This window comes from Lagopus muta, chromosome 1 (genome assembly GCF_023343835.1).
Source record: "Lagopus muta isolate bLagMut1 chromosome 1, bLagMut1 primary, whole genome shotgun sequence".
Lineage (NCBI taxonomy): Eukaryota > Metazoa > Chordata > Aves > Galliformes > Phasianidae > Lagopus > Lagopus muta.
The window spans coordinates 66,883,442-66,907,933 of NC_064433.1; the positions used below are offsets into that span (position 1 = coordinate 66,883,442).

Below are 24,492 nucleotides of genomic sequence, written 5' to 3' on the forward strand. Positions count from 1 at the left end.
GGTCAGTTGCTGCCTAGAAATGACAGCGCATGCAAACAACCTGTGGAGAACCTTGTTAAGTGATGCCCGGAGTGGGAAAATAATATTTTTTATTATTTCAAAATTGACTGACATTCTGGACTGTACTGGGAGTCCATACATTTCCAAAAAAACCAAACCTTAGCTAAGCTAAGGGAAAGATCCTATCGATAAGATCGAGGAAGGCTGTAGAAAATACATGCAGGAGTTTAGTGCCCCATTGCAAATAACGGTCCCACAGAAACACGGAGGGACACCATGAAATAATTGTCTGACAGTCATTTCATTAATGGTCTGCATTGCCTGATGTTTTTGTGTTTCTGATGAAGCAGCTTCTGGAAGCTGCAGACTATTTCACAAAATGCCCCAAAGCTCGTCTACTAGGGCACCAGTGCCAGATGTCCAAGTGAAAGACATCTTCTCCCTCCAAGTCCTAGGAGGTATGGGAGGATTGCACAAGGCTCAAGGGAGAAACACTGAATCCAGAACAATGCAGCAGATCTGTGAGGCGGCTGAGATCCCTGAAACGTCTCCATGTGACTGCAGCCTGAAGGGTTGGGGTTGGTGGGATGTTTTTTTGCAGACTTAGTCAATAGGGCTTCTCCACTGAAGTGCATCAAGTGGTAAGACCCAGCGTATCCCAGTCCTTTCAAAATCCTTGGGAGCAGTAAAGCCCATTCTCATATTTTGGTGAAAACCAGAGTATTTACCGTGCCTTTACCGTGCCTGTCTTTTAGGATGAGGACTTTCATCCGGGCTTTACCAGTCAGCCCCATGTAAGTTGTCTCTTGTTTCCCATCCTACAAAATGAGCTTGCATTTTTACTACTTGCCCTTTTATGTGGATTAATATGATATTTCATGTTTGTTGTTGTTTTGTTTTAAGCATCTTTGTTCAGTATAGCCCAAACCGATGCATTTCTATGCCAGAGAACCTCTGGGTTTTGACCACCCTGTAACACTGGCATCATCAGTAGGTGCCAGAACACATCATGTTTCACATCTCCATGCCTGTAGAGTTCAGGCAAACTGAGAAGTGGAGGCTTTCCCAGCAGAGAGAGGGAATACTAGCCTAGATTATTTGTTACCATTAATTACCCAACTTGTGCCTCTGTCTGGCAGCTGAAACACAGGCAATGCGGAAGATAGTGGCCCTTTCCAGCCTGGTCCTTTGTGCCACATGGTGCCCTAGGGATCTGCAATCAGTGCTTTGATTATTAGGGTAAAATTGGTCATAAAGGGGAAATAGAATGAAATAAAATGAAAGCGCAGCTATCAGTTTCACTTGAGTTCTGCGTGATCCATTTTAATTTAAATGGAAAATGACACATAACTTATCTACAATGGTTTAAAGCCCCAGTCAGAATGCTGTTGCCAACACCAGACAGTGACAAGTTTTAGCAGCACTATGATGGACATAAAGCTCTTTAGTATGCACAGAAAACCAAATATCAGACGCTCTGCTGAGAAAAACAGCTGGGCCTAGCCAAAAAAGCGTGGAGCCAGGGGCAAGAGGAGCTGCCTAGCGCAACCTCTCACTGTGTGGCTTGGCTCCTTTTTATCTGTTTCTGAGCATTTCAAATGGCAGGAGTAGAAAACACCCATCACAAGGGGTGCTATGATGCAAAGTTGTGCATGTGAAGCATTTCGACATCTCCATGAGCCTGCTGCTACAGGGTGACCTCAGGCCAGGGTGAGCTCCCGGTGTCCCTCATTACGGGGATTGAGGAGCTCAGCTGGAGCAAGGGACACAGCTCCCAAAAGCAAAATCCCTCAAGCCAGCAGCCCATCGCACAGTGTTTCTGTGGTCATGATGTGTTACATGTGGAAAAAAATCCCCCCTTGGAGAAGGTGAGGAAGGAGCAAGCAACACTTTTGCCTAGCATAGTGGAGATGGAGAAGCCCCAGCACATGCAGCTGGTGTCACAGGTGTCCCCATGCCCTGGGACAGCTGGGGTGGCCATACCTGTGAGCTCCCAGCAGGGCAGGGGGGTGGGCTGGGTATGGGTGTCAGAGTCAGGTAGGTTGCATCGCCCCACCGCAGGCAGCTCTGGCCAGTGCCTCTTTCCTCGGGAGGAGGAAGCTCGCACGCAGGGCAGGAAGCAGCGATGGAACAGCCAGCTCAGGAAGGGGACAGGGCCAGGAGTTTGTTTTTAACCTGCTTCTTGTTTATTTAAGCTGGGAGGAAGGCGAATAAAAGCAGCCACTGAAAGGGGATGGTGGTGTCGCAAGCGGTCGGAGGCAGAAAATGCCTTTCCAGTGTTTTTCACCAGAGCCAAGGTGTTAAAAACTGGTATCCTGAGCCTCACATCAAGCTAGCAGCAGGGGCTCAATGGCACTGCTTTGAAGGCTGGAGGAGGGCAGTGAAGCTGCCTGGTCCACTGCTGTAGGGATTTTTGTCCTGCTTATTTTGGGTAGGATAGGTAAAAGCAACTTGTTCCCCTTTGCACAGAGACATCAGGTTTGCACTTAGGGATGAGGAAGCCCTTGCTTCTGCTGTCAGCTGCCAGTGCTGCCCATGCTATGGGGCTCGCTGCTCCTGCCCTGAGAGGCACTGTCTTGCAGATTTTCTGGTCCCACCAAGGCATGTAACGCTGTCCACGTATAGTTGATTCTGCATGTAGGGCAGCACCAGGTGTTCACATTTCTCCTGCATCACTCGTGCTCCCTGCTCTGGGCTTCAGCTGAGGGCATATTTCTGCTCCAACAAAGCAGGGCTCACTGGTGAGATGTGTGTCCCAAGTGAAACTGGGTAAGAACAGGTGCTGCTTCCCCCATCTGCAGACCCATAGTGCCCTACAGCCCCTATCCATTCCCACCAGGTGCCATGGAAGATCCTGGCTGTGTGGGACTGGCAGTGGGATGCTGGAGTGGGGTCATCCTACATCCTTGAGTTTCCATCACCTCCTCTTGTTTATTTTACCTTGAAAGGACCAGAAAGGGACCCTTGGTTTTACCAACCTGAGTCCATGCACTTCAAAACCTTTAAGCCAGTTTTAGGATGAACTTCTTCAGTGTCCTGTCCCCTTAAGAGTATGGATGTGCCCTAATATAGTTGTAATTCTCCTTCCAAGTTTGCTTAGAAAGCAAACGAAGACATTACAAAAATCCAGCTGACCAAAAAAACCCAGCTCTGGCCAGCCATTTCAGGCTAAGCTAATGCAATTATCATTCTTATCCATATTGTCATGCAGTTAGTCCCGCTGAGCCTAGTGCTCAACTGTCCTGATTTTTCATCATAGATTCTCTTTGTTCCTCTTCAAGTATTGCTCCTGATTAAAGGCTCTGATTTGAGAAACTTAATCTCAGATTTTATAGTGACAGTTGATTTTTCTTTCAGCAAGTTTGTTTGGTATGGATAAACTGACATATAACATTGACGTGTTTTTGACACCTTTTTACTTTTTGGTTTCCTTTGTGGATACTTTTCCTAATTCTTCTGAAAATATCGTAGAGCTCAAGCTCTCAGCAAGGATGATAAACCTGCTTGCAGGTGTTTCTATGTATGAGCAGAAGTGAAGTGGAAGCAGGAATCAGGAAAGCAAATGCCTGATGCAATTTGGGTCACACTTCCAAAGGGAATTATCATTCCTCACATGCTTTCTCACACAGCAGGACACAGGAGTGCAGGGATTGCTGCCTTGGATCCAGGCTCACAGTTCTTTTGCTTCCTTGTCTCTGAAGGTACCCAATCTCCTATGGCAATGAATCCCACTCTTGTGATGTGCTGCTGAACACATCGCCATTCCTCCAACCATTTACTGCTTATTCTTAAAAATCAAATCAAACATCCTCTTTCCCTTCTATTGAGCAATAATTTGGACTTTCTTGAGCCTCCTTCCCTTGGGCTTTGCTATCTCCTCTCCATTTTGATCAGTCAGCGCCAACTCTTCTAGATTCCCTTCCATCATTGTACAAGAGCTTTCCCATCATCTTGAGCAGGAGTTTCTTTGGCCCTTGATGCAGAACAATGACAGAATGATCTGTCCTCCTGGGTATCCATACTGTTAGCTCACCTGGACTGCAGATGTAGGATTAGTTATTTTGAGATCCAGGCAAAGAAAGTCACTCTATAGATAGGACCATACTAACATAAGGAGCTGTTTCAGCTGTGATACTAATAAGATTTGATTTTATTACTGTGATCTGGGCCAAGACTTAAGATGGGGACCTCAGCCAGTTTTTGGCCACTCCTTCTACCATCTTGTTTCCTCACAAGCCCAGATCTCCCCACTCACCGTTCCCACACCTCCCAGCAGGCTTCTTGTGACACAGAGGCCATTGACCTGTAAGTGCCAGGATGGCTAACCTAGTTTTAAACAATTGTACTTTCACCAGAAACCTAATTTTGCAGTTGAAAAATGTACCCCAGCAGCCCCTGTTTGTTATCCATAAAGCAGAGAGGTGGGTCTACTCTGACGGTGTTGGCTGGCAGAGTGAATGTAAAAGGAGGAGCTGGTATAGGAGAGCGATTAAAATGATCAGAGGGACAAAATCTAACACAGATCTGGTGTTATGCCACTCGAAGAGCAGTGGGAGTGAGGGCTCAGTTGACAGCATAACTTTGAAGGTGGCAGTGAGAGTGAAAGCCAGTCATACAAGAGTCCCCGGCACAGCTGTGGACTCACTGTAGCTGCCCAGAGGTGGTCTCCTGGGTCCCTGGGATCATGTAAAGCTAGCAGGGAGCTGCCAAAAACACTGCTGCTGCTGCAGAGGACACCTCTGTGCAGCACATCTGTGCTACTTAGGGATTCATGAGACAAAAGATTGTTTTTCCTTTTGCATTGTAGTTGTAGCTCACGGTTTGATGCACTGAATGTCCAAGGACGTGACTACCCATGACTGTGCCTATGTAAGATGGTCTGTGCTGGCAGAAGGCAGGTGACAGACAGTCAAAGATACCACTGACATCATTTTGAGGCTGGGTGAATATACTGCAGCTGAAAAAGCACTAAAAATGGGCATTTATACACCCTTTACAGTCAACTGTAAAGATAGAATAGGCAGTGCGGTTGGGGATGCTTTCTTCTCAAGTTAGTTATTCTACACATCCCATTAAAAGACCCCACTTTCAGTCAACTAAAACTTTGCCAAATGATTTGAGGTGATGTTTTCCGTGCTAGATGTCTGCCTCTGGCTGACTTTTTTTGAGGGAAAAATTCAGCCAGTCTGGTTTGGCCAACTCCTGGCACCAAGCGCAAGAGGCAGGGGAAGGAGAAGCTGTTTCACACCATGCCAAACGCTCAGTGTTTTGGTGACCTTTTCTCTGAACAGTTCTAGCACACCCCTGCTTTGGAGCGGTAATCTGAATTTTGGCAAGAGGGCCAGATGTTGTGTCAGGCATTTGCTTTTCATTTTCCATGAGCAAATTTGCTCCACTTGGTCACATTATAAATCCTGAAGGAAGGCAAAGAAGTCACGGCTTGCCTGTGGTCACCAGGCTACATATCCACCATGCCAAGGAGGCCACTTGGCCAACTGATGGGCAAAGGTCTTGGTGGCCATTGGTGGCAGCTGTGGCTCAGCACAGGCTTGCACTGAGTGAAGCGGCCCTTTGGCCACCCTGGATTTGCACAGCAAGAATAGGGCCAGCCTGATTCTAATGCAGAGAGGGAAAAGCTGGCTTGCAGACATCTCTGGCTTGCTGCATGGCGATGTCTGGTTAGCGGGGTTTTACAGCCTTGCTAATGAGCAACAGGGCTGTCAATACAGTATGATATGGTGGGATTTCTGTCTTTTTGTGATTTGATAAATTGCACCTAGACAGTTATGTTAGAGATGATTGTATCTGCACTGTTAAATATTGGGAGGCTTAGAAGTGCTAGGATTGAACTGACCTGTGCAATTTCAATTCACTTTCTGAACCACTTTTAAGAGATATATATCTATCGCTACATTCTTCATCCCACACAGCTGGCTTTCCCATCTGAAGTCACATAATCTTAGTTACAGTGTATTGATATTCCACAATCTTTTGTTGCTTTTTTCAATATTGAACTCGAACTGGAAGTGTTTGAAATCAATTGAAATTTCACAAACCTTACTGTTGTTTTGTACCCTAAAAGCAACGCTCTTTCTTGTCACTTGTGCAGCAGTGACATGAGAGAGGTGTTTAGGACTGAGACCCGACATTTGCCATTAGCCCTTAGTGGCTTTTATGTGGATGTCTGTGAACTTGCAGGCTTGAGCAGAAGGGGCCCAACTCTGTGCTGTGTGAACCACGGGGTGGCACAGGATGCTCAGTGTCATCTCAGTCACGTACACTGACCCCATTGCAATCCTTTAATGTGCCAGTCTCTCTGTCATCTGACCACTGCCTATACCAACACCCCTGCCTACTGGTATTTATAAAATAAATACATCCAAGGGTTTTAACAGTAACAGCGCTACGTGAGCAGGCAACCAAAGTTCCTACAGCATACTACTTCTAATATTGTTAATTCCTCCACAAGCAAAGGACGTGTGCATACAGGAATGAATGATCTTGCTGTAAGGGCACCCACCTGGGCTCAGGAGGCAGGAATGGGCCAGCCACAAATGGCCCATGTGGCCTTGGATAGACCTTGACCCAACTCACCAGGGTGAGGGAGTGGGGTCAGAAAGGGTTCTGATTTAACACGAATAACTCCATTAAGGACTGGATGATGAAAAATTAATGCTAAGAAATGCAGAGCAACGCAAACAGCAGGGAGTGAGTGACAGAACAAGAGAGTTGCGGTCACTGTATCTTTGAATCTTCCATGTTTATTAGAAGATTTCAGTCTTGTTTCATTAAAACGGTTTTCATTTTATTTAGTGTACATCCTCCTGTGTCTCATGGTTATTACCCATGGATGCCCAAGGGATTTGTGCAGCTGAGAAGCTTAGCTGTCTTAGGGGTAGTCAATTCTGTGGGTAACACTGATTCAAAGTGAGCAGAGTTTGCAGCTAATTAAAATGCTACACTTCAAAATCACTTTTCCTAATTACTAATATTTAGCAGCACTATTTTAACTGCAATTTCCATGTTCCGTGGGGATTTGAACTCCGCTAATTTCCCACTAACTCTCTTGGCACCATTTAGCATATCAAAATGACCATGAAATTGGAAAACCTTAGTCATTTTTCTTCTCCAGGAATTCATGCTGGCAGTAACAGGAAAAATATTTGGTAAAGCAAAAATGTGGCCAGATTCAAGCCTTTTGCCCTTTTTCCTCACCAAAAGCAGCTGTGCTACAATTCTTTCTGACCTAGAGGAGCACAGGAGCAGCTTGAGCCACAAGTCGGGATACCCTATAAAGCTGGGCAGAGAGGTACTGCTAAAAAGCATTTTCTTGGTCATAAAATGAGTCAATATCTGCTGAGATCAGTATCTCAATCTTTTAACTCCCATTCTTGGCACTGGCTGCTGGAACTGAGCTGCTATGCCTGTGCAACATCAGACACCAAACCACTGGCAGAATGAATGCTAGATCCCAAGTGTGCTGTTTCCCAGGCTCCTGCTCTGCCTAGCAGACCACACTCCCTCCTCCTGTAAGACAGCAATGTCCTTTACAAATTGTGAAAAAGGTAACAGGAACATGAGACTTCAGTTTGGAGTAAGGCACAGTGCATTTGCAGCGCTCCCAAGTAATCACAGCAATTCAAACACATAAGTAGCATCAATACATGAATTTGCAATATGAAATGTTTAGTTATTTAGCAATAGAATCTTCAAATTGGCCTCCAACAGTTACTCTGAAGAGTTACATAAACATTCAATACAAATAAGATTTTTTTTTTTTTTAAACTGAAATGGAATACACAAATCCCTTCAGTAAACGCTTGTCTACACAGATCAATGTCAGCTCTCATTCATTCACTGCTTTTAAGTATTTGAGTTCATTCCTCTTATTTGGGTCTTATCCACCTTGCTTTGTTGTAGATGCTTTAGAATTATAGAATTATAGAATTGTTAATGTTGGAAAAGACCTCTATGATCATGAGGTCTGACTTGCAGTCCATCCCCATTGTGCCCACTAACCGCATCCCTCAGTGCCACATCTACACATTGCTTGAACACCTCCAGGGACGGTGACTCCACCCCTCCCCTGGGCAGCCTGTGCCAATGCATCACCACTCTTTCGGAGATGAAATGTTTCCTAATACCCATCCTGAACCTCCCTCTGTGCAACTGGAGGCCACTGTATTTGATTAAAGGAAATTCTGCCTTTCCTAGGTGCTCTAAACACAGCCCCTTTCTGGTTCTCTGTTGTGTGCCCAGCATCCCACAGCCAGCTCCACACAAAGCCTTCCCTTACAGCTCCACTCTGTCTCTTCTTTGCAACCAGAGTATCAGGCAGGCTTACATCATGGCCCTGGCCCCACTGCAGCATCGCCTGCTGACCCTCATAAGCTTTACCTTGCCTGAGCCCATCTATCCATTAGAGCAATGAAGCCTCACTGATCTTGGTGGGATGAGCCTAGCAGCAAGAATTTGTTCTTTTGCGTTTGCTTTCCCCACTTGTAAACTGAGCATCATAATACTTGCCTAGATCAAAGGGGGTATGGCGAGAATTAAATAATTAATGTATGTAAAGCACTTTGAAAGATGAAAGATGCTATATAAGTACAAAGTATTAGCTACAAAAAAGCACACAGCCCTGGTTACTGATGTAACCCTCCGGTTTATTCTATAAGAAATGCATGAAATCTAAATAATTGCCACTAACAAATAGTGAGTTAGATTATGCCAAGACCTTACAAGAGCTGTGCAGGGGACTGAGAGCCTTTCGTGCTCATGTGGCTGATTTAGGGCTTCTGCATGAGCGAGCAGGAGGAGAATGTCTGCCTGCAACCAGAATTTGGAAGGGAAGGCCCTTCCTGGATCACCCGATCATCTCGAGCAGCCATGTCAAATGGTGTAATTCAAAAACTGATACTGCCCTGCCTCGAAGCAAGTTATGTCTCATGCTGCTCTCCAACCTCGCTGCTCCAATGCTTAGAGACCTTCTTCTGATTTCCAAGCTAAACACACTCATGGCCAATTTGTATCCATTTGTCCTCCTGCCAACATTGTTTTAAGTTTAACACAAGGTATTTATAGATCCAGCCTGTCCTCTCTAACCTCTAATTTTGTCAGGTTGAATGAACCAATCCCTTTCAGTTTTCCACCGTTAACTAGGGTCTCTAGCCCCTCTACCAAGCAGCCTACCAACACATGGTTATGCCTGCTGCAGCCACAATTCATCTTTCTCAAACAGAGGTGAATAAAACTGTATGCAGCCTCCTCACAGGGTCCACCAGAACTTGCTTCCTGTCATTAATCCATTGCAGGCACTGTTGGAAGTCTGCGATGCAGCCTATATGATATGTACCTTTTTCATGGCTATGTCACGTTGCTGTTTCATATTAATTCTGTGATCAGTCGATGTGCTTGAGTCTGTCACTGACATCTTATTTCTTTAGAGAAATTCTGACACTTGAGCCTTTCGTGCCAAACCTTACATTTGGCACAATTGGATTTTGTCCTATTCTCATTGTTCCCATCCTCAAGGTCAGGCAGTTCTTCCTGTTTGATAGGCTGGAGCCTCTTGTGTATTGACAAGCGCTCACATTTGTGTGTCATCAGGAAATTTCACGATGCACCCCTCCCTCTTTTGTGTGACAGACAAATAATACTGACTGAGAGCAGTCCCCAAGTTGGCCTCATACAGTCGCACTAACAACTGTCCTCCAGAAACAGCACATCTTGCTTTCAGCCTTCACACTGCTACATCTCAGCTACCCTGCAGGGATGGCTGAGGTTCTTCTAGAACGAGAGGTGATGCAAGTCTGTAGGGCCTGCTGGACCGAACCAGTGCTTTAACAGAGGTTGAGTTCCCTTGGGCACATTGCAAAAGAGAGTCAAAATAGTTGTGAAGCCCTGACATTTCATAACAATGCTAAGCCAAGGAAATATGAGGCTCAGAGTCACTTTGGACGGGAGGGAATATTCTTCAACATCTGGTGGAGCACATGCAGTCATTCTGAGACCTATGTCCTCAGAAAACCTTTCACATAGAGGATCACCGGTCTGAGGACACCAGACCGTGCAGTAATTGCTGTTTGGAGGGAAACCCAGACTGAGGAAAGGTGAAGTGTGGGATAGGGGTTGGGCAACTGCTTCAGGGGAGAGATGGGCAGACATCGAGTTCATAATCTGCTGCTACCTACAAAAAAGAGTGGGAAAACTTGTTTTTTCATAGAGGTGATTTATAGGTGGTTTGTATTGATGCAGCAGTGCAGAAAGAAAATGGATACAGATGAGTATCCCTCCAGCTTGTTGTGAGAGCATGTGAGCAGCTCCATAGTTTCTAGGGTAAGCTCAGGAGGAGACTGAAAGAGACAAACATCATATGCTATGTTTTGCAGACTCCAGGGAAGATCACAGGCTCCATTTTTGAACTAGCCGAGAGCTAGGGGGAAGCCTTGCCCACACTGGAGTCAGTAACAAAGTGCGGTTGGACTAAGACGCCAACTCCAGTGTGAAGGTTCTTCAGGAGGGTAAAGTTAAGACTAGAGATTAGGAAGAAATTCTTTACTGTGAGAGTGGTGAGATGCTGGAACAGGTTGCTCAGTGAGGTTGTGAATGCCCCCTCACTGGAAGCATTCAAGGCCAGGCTGGATGGGGCTTTGGGCAACCTGATCTAGAGGGAGGTGTCCCTGCCCACAGCAGGGCATTGGAACTTGATGATCTTAAAGGTCCCTTCCAACCCAAACCATTCTATTATTCAGTGATTCATGGCTCCAAAAGTGACTCTGAGGAAAGACAGACCTTAGTGCAGGGTCTGGCTGGAGGAAGGTCACAGCCAGCTGTTTCTAAGAGGCAGAGACCTTGTCAGCAAACTGACTGGGAACACAGGCTGGATCCCCTGGTCAGACTGTGCCGTCTGCAGATGTAAATATCTGTTCCAGACAACTTCTTGTGCCTTTGAGCACATCAAAACTTGAAGTACAGTTGGAGCAGTGAATAACTCAGTGAGACTACCCAAGTGCCAGCATGAGACCTTGAGCCAGCTGCAGAAACAGAGCCCTGAGTGTCTGTGAGTGCCAGAACGCCTGAAAAATGAGATACATATGCATACGCACCACAAAGTTTGTCCCGGATTTGTGGAGAGAGCACCTTGTTACAGCTGCCTGTAGTGTTACACCAACTCAGAAGCGCTTTATTTTTCCTGTGCCTCGTGAAAAAAGGACTTTCTGGTTTGACTACAAAGCACTGACTGCATGGGACAAGCTGAGCGCGCTTGGCACCCCCTGCCAAGCAGAGGAGCTCCCAGTCTCCCACGCTGACTGATCCCGCCATCTCGGCTGTGCATCCCACCCACGCTGTCAAAATGAGCAAAGCCAGAGTTCAATATCGGCTTGGTTTTAAATATCATTGCTGCAACAGGAAGGATTTCTTGCTGTCCATCCTTTCTCTTCAGGACTCACAGCTCTGAGGTGCAAGACCAGAGAGCTGAATGCAGAAAGCCATATTTTGCCTTTCTTTTTCAGCTCATCTTGTCCCTAAACAGAGAGACACTCAGATCTACATCCAAAGCTCCTACTCCTGCAGTTGCCGCGTTACATAAGTCACCAGGCTTAAGAAAAAAAATCTGAATTTGTGTAGCTATAAAATAAAGCAGCGGTACCCAAACACTGAAACTCTCTGTTGGCAGCAGAGAAGAGCAGGAGGCGCCATACGGAGACTGAGCCAGCAGCCCTGCAGGTTGCCCCATCCCAGAGGTGATGCCATCACAGGGCTTCTGGCCATCCTTGTGCCAGCACCAGCCTCCTCAGGACACTCCTCAGACTGGGTGGCCCTTGGCTGTGACAGGCATGGCCCTGCTACAGAAGCCTCTTTTTCTCTCCTGCAGAGTCAAGCATCACTATTTAATCCTCCTCATTAATAAGAAGTGTGAGCAGGAGCCACCATCCTTTCCCCACCATCCCGTGTCACGCTGTTCTGAGCCTGGTTGCGTGTCCGTGTGTGCGCATCCCCGTGAGCAGGTCCAGGAGCAGACCTAATCATTATCCATGGCCGGAGCATGAATAAGAGGATTTGCCTCCCTTTAAGCAAGTAATAATCAACACCCGGTGAGAAGGACTAATGACCGTTACATCTCATTAATGTGTTTTGACAGACAATAGCCTCTATGAATACACTTCGCAGAAAGACCAGCTTTGGAGAGGGCACGGTGTTTGCAAACTCGCTTTACCTCATCTTTAACCCCCTTCGCTCTGCTTAGGGAGATGCAAAGGACTCCAGGTTGGTATAAATGCTTGCTGGAACAAGGAAATGTATATGCTGGGCTGCAGCAGCTGGCTTTACCCAATGTCTTGTTATTGTATTGCAATTTCTTGCCTCTTATTTCTCCATCCTGATTCTGAGCAACTGGCAGCTGCAGCTCTCAAGGACCCCAGTGCAAGCCTCGTGCAGAAGCATAATAAATGTGACTTCCACTCCAAAGAAACTACAGCAAGAGTAGGCGGTGAAGTAGAAACAGTGAGACCATTATGGACAGCGTAGCTACTGGAATGTTTTCTAGGGGAGATCTCTGTAAATGCCAGGGGCACTGGTTGGGCTCAGCTGGAGGTGAGGAGCTGCAGGCACAGGGCACCTGAGGGAGCTTCAGCAAAAGCAAAAATGGAGGAACTTAAATTGGTGTGGCACAGCCTCTCTGGGGGTACAAGACATGATTTATTTGCCATCTGTGAGGACTGATTTCTTCTGTACACATAGGTTTACCTGGTGGTCACGTGTGGTAGCTAGGGCCAGCAAGGTTGTTAAATACATAGCTGCTGTCTGGAGTAACCTCACATAAAACCTCTTCTACCACTTTTCATATCTGTCATTCTGTCCTGTGAAACTGGAGTGCTTCACACTCCAATCAAACTCCTAGTGATGCCAGAAGGGCACATGGAGCACACGTGAAAAATGATTTAGTTGGCTAAGACCTCGGGAGGTCACCTGGTCCAACCCAGTGCTCGCGGCAGAGCCAGCAGAGACAAGAAGAGACGAGAACTGGCCTCAAAGGAGCGTGCTGAAAACAAGCCTCACCTCCGGCTGACCCTGAACTTTAAAAATGTCCATGTCAGAAGCCAGACTGAATTGCGTGTGTCAGACCCATTTCTAATTGGCGGTGTCTTTTATGTAATTGTGCTTTCAAGAGCCAGATATTATTATTACCTGCTGTCAATGGGCATCGGCTTTTGGAAAGCACAGTGGCTGACTTTATGTGTCTGCTTTTAGGAAGGACCTTTCATCATTTATTTGAGACAGGGAGCCCTCTGTTTCGCTGTTATTTAGCAGACGGCGGCCGTGCTGGGCTCTGGTGCCCAACGGCACGTCAGCTCAGCTCGGCTCTGTGCCACAGGGCTGCTCTCTGGGCAAGGCCCTGGGTCGTGGGGCAACATGGCCAGCCCAACGCCTTCCATCTCCCAAATGCTGCTGCTCCCGGTTCACGTGCTGCAGTGCTGTGACTGGCATTCCTCCTCCTTGAGGAGATAGTAGCACAAATGCAATTACACAGGAGAGCGTGTGCGTATGTCTGTATGGCCTGAGCCTCACCACCTCCCCCTATTTCCCATGTAAAAATCACAGCAGAGCAAAATCTGAGGCCCGCGGTGCCTCGTGCAGTGCTGCAGTGGGAGAAGGGATAGGAAAGACTGTGTCATCATGAAGCTGTGGCCAGGTCCTGCCTGACATTGACTGCGCTGTTGGACTTCTTGTCAGTGTCACCCGGTGTGTCCTGCTGTTTGGCAGAGAAGAGAGCAGGCGATGCTTCGCAACGGATCGTGCCTGGCTGTGGAAAAGCTGGGCGAGATGACTCATTTTGTGCAAAGGACACCGAAATTACAACTGCGTGCCACATGAGAGATGGTGGCTGGGCTGGAATCAGAAAACATCCTCATCCAGGAAGGGTATTCAAGCATGTGCTTAATTTAAGAACATACTTAATCAGGGCCTTCGGGCATAAAAGGGTAATGATTATTCTTGTGTTGCCGAGAAAATCCAAGTGACATCCGGAAGATATATTACTCTGGAAGATTTAGTGTTATTCCAGCGTCCTCATTTCATCTCTCAATTTCTGAAACAGTAATTCTTTTAATTTCTCATTGCTATCTAGTGTCGTGCATTCTTTCACAGCTGTTTTACCCCCTATTGTTAATGCCAAGTGGAATCAGAAAATATAATCTTGTTCAGATAATAATTATGGAAGATCAATCCTGCATCCGCCGCTTCCCTCCATCCCCATTAAACTTCCCAGCATGCAAGATATGCACGCTTGCCTCTGCAGGGAAGGCCAGCCATAGTAAAAGGACCTTTATTCCCTCTTGTACACACAGTTTAAGCATTTCAAAACACCATCTCCATCCCCAGTGTTTTTCAATGTGTTCGTTCCCAACTTCTTCTCTATGAAATATGTAATTGCTGCAGAGATTAGATATGGCGTTTATGATTTTAAGTACGCTACGTGTATTTGTTTCCTTTACAATATCAAGTGACTGTCTTTATTAGCAGCTAATTAGCATCCATCAGAGTCCCAGAGCAGTTCTGAAGAAGCAGGCCATCACAGAGTGGCCTTGGCTTCTTCTCCTGGTGAAGGAAGTTAAATACTGCTGTACCATGGGGCTCAGGAGGCTGGAATTTGGTCCCTTTTGGACAAAAACAGATATAAATATAGCTGCCAGCCCAAAGCCAGGTGCTAAAAGAAGCACTGAGGCTTTCCTGGAGGAAAAAACTTGATAAAGATCCGGAGCATATGACTAGGGGAATGGAGGCTTCCAGGAGAAAGGGAAAATCCAACTTATTTTAACTCTAATAGTTATTATTATGATGGGCATTAACCTAGGCATTGGGAAGGTGTATTCTCTGCCCCTAATGATGTCCTTCACACAGCTCACCCCTCTCATAGATGTGCTTTAGTACACTTATGAGTGGATCCCATGTAGAGACAAGGACCAGCAAGTGCAATCTATTACAAACATGTTTTATCACACCAATGATGGTGACAAAATGTCTTGGCCAGGGGCTATGGACACAGAATACACAACACTACTAAGGAGGAGGGTTTTTTTTAGTTCTTTTCACCTCTGCTTTCTTTTCATTTTGCTTCTTTTGAACAATGTATCTTAATCTAGCTCTATGGATGTAAAGTGAGAGTTATGTGTGCGAGAAGTGCCTGAAATCACTTTGTTTCTACTTTTCTTTCATCTTACGTTCAGTAGGATAAATAACTGCAGAGGATATCGCTTAACCCATAAAACAAAGTGACATCATAATTTATTAATACAGAAGGCACAGTTCATTGCTGTTAAATGCCATAAAGAGCTGGAAATAGAGCAGTTTCTCAGAAGGCATTGCCAATATGTCAGAGAAAAGGTTTCCTTGATGCTCTCAGTGTGCCTAAGATCCTCTCCTCATTTTGGTTACTCCTCTGAGCCACTGTGTAGCATTCCAAAGCAGCTTTGCTGGCCATTTCCCCCACTCCTGCGGCTTCCTCCTGCCAGTGCTGGCTGCCCTGCCATGCTGCTCCGGGTGCTTTTGCTGGGACAACAGCAGGAGCTGTGTTGTCCCTGCCCTCTTGTCCCTGTTGTTGTCCTCTCCATGTCTGCCAGGCAGAGGCCCCACATGGGCAGTGCAGGCGGGGCTGCATCACGTGCAGCGGCTGGCTCCATGCAGCAGGCTGCACACCCCTGGGCCCCGCTCCAGCAAAGCATTTAAGCACCTGCTTACCCCTAAGCTTTGGAGTAATTCCTCTGGCGTGAGCTAAGCACGGCCGCCTCGTGCTTCCCACGGTCTTCCTCTGAGAGGGTGCCTGGCCTCCCCGTGGGGCACAGTGCTCCCCACTGACCTCTGCGTCTGCCATCACCCCCTCCAGCATTGCACACACGGATGGGCTCTGCACTGCCCTTGCTGCAGCTCCCTGCCTTCAGGGACAGGACCGGGACCCAACTCCCATGTCGCAGCTCCCATCCCACACACACGTGCCTCCAACCCCACGCTCACCATCCCCTGCAGCGCCGGCGCGTTGGCAGTTGGCGACCCCCCTTGAATCCCCCTCTTCTCCAGGCTATATGTGGCATTTCCAAGCCCTGACGGCCTCTCCGAATGTTTTCCATATTTGTTCAGCCTCCTCCTCGGTTCAAATACCGGGGAGGACTGGGGCGGCACAGAGCGCGGTTTGGGGGGCAAGGAGCCCTGGCACACACACACGCACGTGAGGAGCAGCATGGGGAAGAAGGAGAAGAAAGCCCAGCACAATGCGGCCCACAGCGGGGAGCAGAGCACAGAATCCGGCCACACACAGGAGCCGGCGATGAAGAAGAAGAAGAAGAAGAGCAAGGGGGAACCCAAAGCTGGCTGGGAGGAGGAATCTCACACGTGTTGTTGGTGCCGTTTCCCACTGCTGTGCGCTTTGTTGCAGTTGGCATTCGGCGTCGCTGTAACGGTGCTGGGCTTCCTCATGGCAGGCGTCAGCTCCTCCCTGCCGGTCAGAGACACTCCGTATTGGGCTGGGATCATTGTAAGCATAAAGCCTGTTTGTGCATAAGGCGCCTGTGCCAAATTAATACAAGCTGCATGCTGCTGCACTTCGGACTAACCAACTGCATGCACCACGCCGGGCGAGTTACGCTAATACAACCGCTCCTGATGTTTAATGTCTAAATGCGCTCTCCCAGAGAAGCTGCAGGATAACAAGACCTTTAGTATTCCCCCTACAGTTCCCCAATAGACCTTAAATAAAACCCCAGCTGGCTGTGCGCTAGGTGTATGCATTAGCTTTTGCTTTGCAGAGGGCTCGTGCCTGGTGATGCTGAAATAAATGCTGATTATTACAGTGTCCCCCTTTTCCCGACTGAGCCGTGACAGACGGGTTGAGGTGTGGGAGCAGAATTCTCACCTTTTAGCATAGCGTGCTGATGGGAGTGAAGGAGGACAAATGGCAGTCCTTCCAGCATCCTTGTGGTGTGATTTTCCCCCCTGGTGGTCCCCCTGGTCCTCAGCAGGGTTGAGACAACATGTGGCCATGGGGAGCAGGGGTGATACATGGAGTGATGGGGACAAGGCCAGGTCCTGCCAGGCATGTATGGGGACAGTGGGGGAGGGTCTGGGTCTGGATATCCCCAGTTGGCCATGTGCTCGAGGACACTGGCAGGCTGGGGTCTGCAACGGGTGTTCGTGCGTGGAGCCAGGAGTGGGATTTTGTGATCTCTATGCATTCCTCCAACTTGGGATACTCTATGAGTCCATGATTCTAGTCAATTAATGATTCTGCTCTCTTCTAATGATTTGTGATTCTACTCTGTGCATTCCATGACACACATTTTTTTCCTGAAGGCATCAGTCTTCAAGAAAATGTATACCAGTATGTTAGCACTACTTTGGGTGTTGTCACATTGAAAGAACTTCCAGCAAATAATTTTGTATTTAGGTACTTGCAAGGTTTCCTGGTGCAGTAAGCAGTGCTGGGGGCACTTCACATAAACATAGCTCCTTGCAGATCAGAGGATTCTCTGGCCACCCCAGTTGCTAGGGACAAGGAGCAAGACCTTTGCTACCAAGCAGAGCAGGAGCTCCACATGCTCATCACATCATTCTCATTTCTCTTGTGAAAGAGGAGACAGTGAAGAGTTTAGTCACTCCAAAAGCTGGGGTAAGACAGAATTTGGCTGAGATAGCATATGGCCAAGGGTGTGAGAAAAGTCCTTAGACCTATGAATGTTACCAGTGTCAAAATTGTGTCAGTCTGGGACACCCATAAAGGTTCACATCCTCATGGAGACCCTGAGTGTCTCTACTTTCTGAAGGCTGACCTGCAGCCTCCATCAGTTTTAGCAATACCTACCTACAGTGGTGCCACTGTCATGTTCACAAGTGAACTGATTGAACTGATTCCTTCTCAGCTCAGAATAACTTGTTGCTTTTGGTGCTGCTCATCCTCATAGTGTTGTTAGGGACTGTGTGCTCAGCAGATGTGGTCACGAAGTCTTCCAGCATGCCCAGCAGAAGGCAAAGAGGATCTGACTGCCCAGGGGGTGGATGCTAGCAGTGTGAAAGGGAACTCAATGCTAGGAAGGAGATGTGCTGCCCCTGAGCTTCTCAGCAAGAGCACATGTAGAGAACAGGTTGTGCTTACTGTACAATGAAAATAATACTGAGCATATTTCAAAGGGTCAAAATGCAGGAGGTAAGAGGTGGTGCTGCATTTACTTTGTTCTTGTGCTGCGATGTCCCTGTGGGTGTGCTTGGTGCTCACTGAGACACTGATGGGCTGGAGCTGGCCAGGAGCTGCTGATCTGGAGCTTTTGGGTACATGATTCTTGGGGTGCTGCTGATGGACTGCAGTGGGGAGCTGATAAGGTCTGGGCTCTGGAGATCTTCAGGGGAACTGGCTGATAAAGGAAGGCCCTCAGCTGGGACCTCCATGGTGACAGATGTCCTATTGGCTCCTCTGGGGCTGCTGGGAGTACAGGTGAGTAGGGGACAGATGACAAGTGCTGCTCGCACAACAGAAGGTGACTTCCCAAAACTCATCTACTTGCACAGAGAAGAGAAACAGAACAGAAAGATGTGGTGTAAAATATCGCAGCATATTTGTTTTAGTAGCATCCCACTCAAGTGCTCTTTTTAAAGGACCTGATTAGTATTCAGAAACAAGAACTTAAAAAATCTATTATCGAGACCTTTTTAACAACATTAGAGATAATGGGTGAAGCTCATTCCTAGTGTTACTCCAATGGAATTACACCAGTGCTGGATCTGACCCTACAGCTGTTAATGCAGGATGGCAGAAAAATGAAGGAAAATTTCTAACGTGTTAAATAGTCCCTGATTGATGGAAGAATTTTTTTTCTTCCCTATTAGTGTCAAAATGGTAACACTTCCCTGCTGAAAACCAAGTGCTGTCGCCTCTCAGCATGAATGAAAAGGAACTGTTTTAGAGAAGCTACTCAAATGAACCCTCCCGAGGTAAACCAAACTGTGCAGGGCAATCTGGATCAACTCAAAACCCGAGCGCCCCAACAGCACAGGCCATGGCACAGGCAGACCCACCATCCTGTCAGTGCTGAACATGTGTTATGCCAACAGCAAGGAAGAGGGCCCAGGGCATCATGTCCCTTTGATGCTCCAGCCTTTGGGTGGAGTGACTGCTGCAGGAGGAAATGCAGATAGCTTGCGTTACATCAGAAGCAGATCACTATGAAACTCAGTCAAAACCTACCAGTTTCGTGTGCATTTCATCTGAAATCCTTGGGGCATTACTCAGAAACCAAAGGAAAGGTTTATCGACAGAAACCACGGAGCTTGGTGTGATTTACCACTTCTGCTTTAATGTCTCTGCTATGCTGCTAGGGACTTGCAAACAAGTGCAATTAAAATGGTGAGGGTGGCATTCAGTTCACTAGCATGGAACCATTTGCAGCAGAGGTGTCCAGATCTACACCAAAACATCACAGTCTATAGCTTCATGACACCTATTCTGAGCACCCAAAATCACAGCCTGAACCACACTGTCAATATGCTCCTTTTTTTTTCTGTTCTGGAGGCAAACTTCACAAATGCAGCCAGGACTGCAGGGTTTTACCCATTTCTTCTGTGTCTTGCCACTGACTTGGCATGTAGTTCTGAGCAAGTTACTTAACCTTGCCAAGGCTTTATTTCCCCTGAAAAGTGGGGTTAATAATGGCCACCTGTCACCCTTGCTTTGAGATCTTGGATGAAAAGTGTTGCAGAAGCAGTATATATTAATGGTGCCCTTTTCATTCTTTTTCATTAGCTTGTGGCCTTTTGACATCCAGAAGAAGAAACTGTGTGTATCTCCTTGAAAACCCGCTCTCAGATTATTTCCACTGTGATCAAAAGCAGAGGGTACCAGAAATCTCGCAGGCACGCTCCCTTTCAGCCCCATTTTGCAGACTCAGGCAGTTGAGGAAGTTCAGGAAACGCTCGTCAGAAAAGATTATCTGAGGTGTTTATTATTGCTGTCAGGAGGTTATTTAAAATCCACTGAGATTTCTTGAACCTGGTGAAGTGAGGCTGTGTGACAGGGCCAGAGGAGGACTTTGGCTGGCTTTCCTGCCTCAGAGATCTTCTGATGCACAGTGCCACGTGGGACCATCTCCCACGGCTGTGTATCCTATCAGTGCTGATAACCGAGATGTTTGTTTAATTGACGTACTCCTGCGTGTGAGTGACTCAGGTGGCAGGGCCTGCCACCAGCTCGACACGTGCTCCTGAGCTGGGGAGCCTGGGTGCCAAAATCAATAGTGCTGCCTGCAACAGCCTCTGCTCTTCTTGTTTTCAGGGTTAGTGTCATGGTGGGGCCTGGAGGGAGGGTGGGTGATGTTACAAGCTCTCTGCACCCAGCAGCCTCCATGTCTCATGTAGCTTTCTGCATCGTCACTCCAGCGCCTTCAGTTCCCAGCAGAGCCCTGAAAGTGAAGGTGGATTTTGAAACAGCAGAAGAGGACATCATAAGGGGACAGGGGTTGAGATTTTCACCCTAGTTCAGCACTGACTGGCTTTATAATTGTTCAGGAAAAGCTTTGAGAACACTGCCATGCTAAAAGGATGGAGTATTGCATATAGGTGTCTGCGGAAAAAAAGAGGACAGTGCTGTGATATAAAGTGACATCACTGAGAAGCTGGTGTTCAGTGTGCCCTGATGGCTACCTGCTCGTGGCCTAGGATGGGTTTGCTGCACCTGCAGCTGCTCCTACCATGTAAACTGTTGCCCAGCTCAGTGCCATGAAGCATCTCAAGGGCCACCTTCTCCCTGGCGTTGCCCCAGGCATGTGAGACTGTAGACGTTTCCTCCAAGAGCATTTCACATGACGTAACATGGCAAATCCATACTGGTAACCCCCTGGTTGTGCAGTGGCAGCCCTGCCCAACACGAGGCTGCCCGTCAGCAGCCATCTTGTCTTCTTGGGGGGAGTCAATAACTGGGAAACATCCCCAGCCAGAGAAAGCAGCAACCAATTCCCTTCCATGTAGATATAGGGATGGCCGACTATTTAAAAACCTCCGAGATGTGCTCTCTTTCAAAGTCTGAAAGAGACACTTTCTTGTTAGCCCTGGCCCTGTGCTGACTTTTCTCTGTGATTGCTTTTGACACCTCCTCCTGCAGCAATTGTGGAGGTGGCTTTCAGTTAGGCTTTGCCTCCTGTGTAGCCTTGCTGGGTTTTTAACATTCACTTGTTATGAAAGAAACCGATTTCAGTTTTTAATAAAAGAGGATGCTTAAAAACCGGCGCCATCAAAGCAGCAAATAGAAAAGATAATCATGCAGGCAACTTTTTTATACAAGCTAGCTTCAATTGGCCATGGGCAAATATCAGAAGGTAGGAGGGAGGACTGCCTCCAAGTTCAGGTGTTTAATTGAGCCTTCTCCAAATTGCCTTAAACTCCAGATGGGATGCAATGAGTTGCACTGCAGGAAATCGGCTCTGCTGTAGTTTCCAGTGCTTGTTTATAGCTGTATAATTGTAATGCACCAGGGCTGTTCTCTTCAGAGCCCTGTGACCTTAAATCTCATCAGTTTCTGAGACAACTATGCGCTGATGCCTGATTAAATGAAATTCATGTTTGTATTTGGACCAGGCAAAGACTGGAAATAGTTGATGGGAAGTAATGTCTCAGGGTACCCACGTTAGGGGACCATGCACCCCAGTCCCATATGATCCCAGGGTAGGTCTACGGACAGGTGCTAAGCTGACATAGGACATCGATGTGCTTCAGATCCTGGTCCTCCTGCAGCCTCAGGGGGAGGAGGGAGTGCATCAGAGCTCCTCCTTTGGTTGTGTCCATTCAAAGAGCTCATCTGGGGCTGTCCAGGCAGCTTTCCCTGGCCTAGGTAACCTTTTGACTTTACACAGATAATGGCTTTTTATAGCTTCACAATCGTGGTCACATTCCAAACAGCAAGTGTTATTTGCGCAGCACTTTCAGCCATGCTATGCTCCTCACATTGTAAATCACTGCTGGCTCTGAAATTTTGGATTTTTTTTTTTATTTGGTTCCCTCAGGCACCAGATCGCCCAGCAGGGTATTCCTGACTTAACAGTGATGCCAGACTGCTGCTGCAGCTCCTAGCTTTGTTAGCAATGAAAGCCTGTGTGCTGCTTTGCCATGGAAAACTAAGTCTCACCCTGGGACAAGCAACTCTTGTCTGCTGAGCAAGCGGCGTAAACAGCAGAGATCACTACAGAAAAATATGGCTTTGTTTTATCGTGCACATTCTTGCAAAAGTTTTGATTACTTTCCAGGATTTAAAAGAAAGTTGCACGTCTGCCATGTTGTATACCTGCAGGGTTGGAAGGGACCTGTAGTGAAGACATTTTAATCTGTAATGGGGCTGGGGTGGTCAGGCGTCACGAATTTTTACAGAGGTTGAGAGAAATAGTTCCTAGCTGAGGATGACCTTTGCCTGCAACTGCAATATGCGTGTTCATCATTCTCATTAGAGTTAATATTTCTGGAAGTAATCTACATGCATCTAGACTGTCCTTAAATCTAATGAGAAATCTATAAGAGGAAACACCACTCAGGAGCAGTACTTCTGTGTGGCAGACTGACTTCCTCTGCACGTGGCAGGAAGACCTAGGCTGACCCAAAGCTAATAAAAGTGAGCAGTTAAAGCTTCTGGTAGTACCTGCTCTCACTGTAGTTTCCTAAAAGCTCAGAAGGCAAATAAGCATCAGCGTCACTGTCTTTAACACTCTGTGCAGATGTCCAGCGTTGGAGAAAATCCTGTTTCATAATGGCAAAGCCAACAGGAATGTTTTCTTTTTCACATCAAAGTCTGGGTCTAGTGGGACTGTTAAGTTCATTGGATAGTGTGGCTTTCTGAATGCAAGTACAGGAGCTAAGCCTTGCCATATCTGATAAGGCTGGTGATCCATCAAGGACAAGTGTTTCCAAAGAAGGTGAGCCAGAAACTTCAGAGACAGCTAAAAGATATAATTTCTTTACCCTTAACTCTACAAATAGAAAGTCCCATAGTGACTTGAAGGGAGTAACTATCAAGCAACTTGTCTATAACGGAAATTTCCTCCCAATTCTGTTAATAACAGCATTTCCCCCTGAAGTTGAGAGTTTACATTCCTGCCATCAAGGAAGAATCCACCTAGGGTGCTGTGGGTCTCAACAGGGCAGCGTGGTGTTACACTACTTGTATTTGAGAGGTGTTGTCCTCCTCTGTACGTGCTTTTTGATTTCTGAATGCTGTTCTAGGAGGTTCCTGTTCACCAGCCCCAGTGCAAAGAGCAGATGGGTTACAGCCTGCCTGTGTGAGTGCTTGCAACATTTGTCTGGTTCTGTGGCATAGACCCAAGGTGCTTCTTTGCACCAGGCTTTTGCCTCCATCTTCCCTTAAATTCTTGGAGGATGCTTCTGACTTTCCTGCTTTACCAGCCACATGTGCCTAGGTTTCCAAGATGCTCTGGGTCAGAGGCCCTTTGCTATAGAAAGCACCTTGTGTATAGCAACACATGTGCAAAAATTGTAGCAACGATGAGAAAAAGCAGTTTCACAAATATGTAATGGAGAGATAGAAGCAGATTAGAGCCATCTGTGGTTTTGAAATTTTTCAAATTAAAGCAAATCACATTAATATGTCAGTGTGCAAAGATACGGAATGCAAACCACAGTGGAAATTGGTGCCATACATGTCTGTATTTCCCTCAGTTTCGTTCGTTACACAACCATCTCCATCACGGCTGTGAGGTGCCCTTGCACCTCCCATACACCTTGTGACAGTACTTATGTGATCAGACGTGAGAGAGGTGCGGGGAGGTGAGGGTAGTGTAGCAATGCCTACTGGCCTAGTCCTATGCTGCTTTGCGTTGCCACCCATGTTTGTCCCTGTGAGATGATGACGAGCCTGTTTTTCTCACCTATGCTGCTTTTAAGATGAGCTGGTGCTAGTCAGTGTGCAGGCACAGTTTGTTCGCCAAAGTCTTGAAATTCCAAGGACTCTACCCTTAGGTCCCAGGAGGTGTGAGGATCCTCCCAGGAATATAAGCTGGAGGATTCACTCCTAAATACCTTCAGGATCAGGCCCTATTTCCTGTTAAAAACTGATGGTGCTTGATTAAGTGCTCATGGCATCAGGCTTTAGATGTCTTTGTGGTCAGGGGAGACCAAAAAAAGTTTAATCCTATTTTCATTATGGTTTTTAGCCCTGGCATGTTCCTGTCTAATGGGAAGAACGTCCCAATCAAAATGAACAGCACTACTGCTTTTCAAGAGCAAAAAATTGTTTTATTTTTCCAATCAATTATAGTATAGCCATTTTCTCTGGATTGTGACTGTGGGAGATTTCACACGGTATACCCTAACCATAATTACATCTGTACTCTTCGTGAATGCATGCGTATCACATTCAGGTCTTTTTCTAGACAGTACTCTTCTATATTTAAGTACTTTACTTGGATAACCTTCCATGTCACTACCTATTCAGCAAAGGGTGTGTTTGTCTGGAAA

The 24,492-nt window shown here is 46.9% G+C and overlaps 1 protein-coding gene across 3 annotated transcripts in view; it reads left to right on the forward strand.

Moving 5' to 3' along the window:
• The window catches only part of SSPN (sarcospan), a 38,823-nt gene that overhangs the window by 4,516 nt on the left and 9,815 nt on the right, over positions 1 to 24,492 (forward strand). The window contains exon 1 of one of the 3 annotated variants that reach the window (XM_048933528.1): positions 5 to 16,528. The exons of the other annotated variants lie outside the window; for them this stretch is intronic. Coding sequence (XP_048789485.1) covers positions 16,235 to 16,528 — 294 coding nt within the window. The 5' untranslated portion in view covers positions 5 to 16,234. Of the gene's footprint in view, positions 1 to 4; positions 16,529 to 24,492 lie in introns of those variants that run through there. 3 annotated transcript variants of the gene reach the window in all.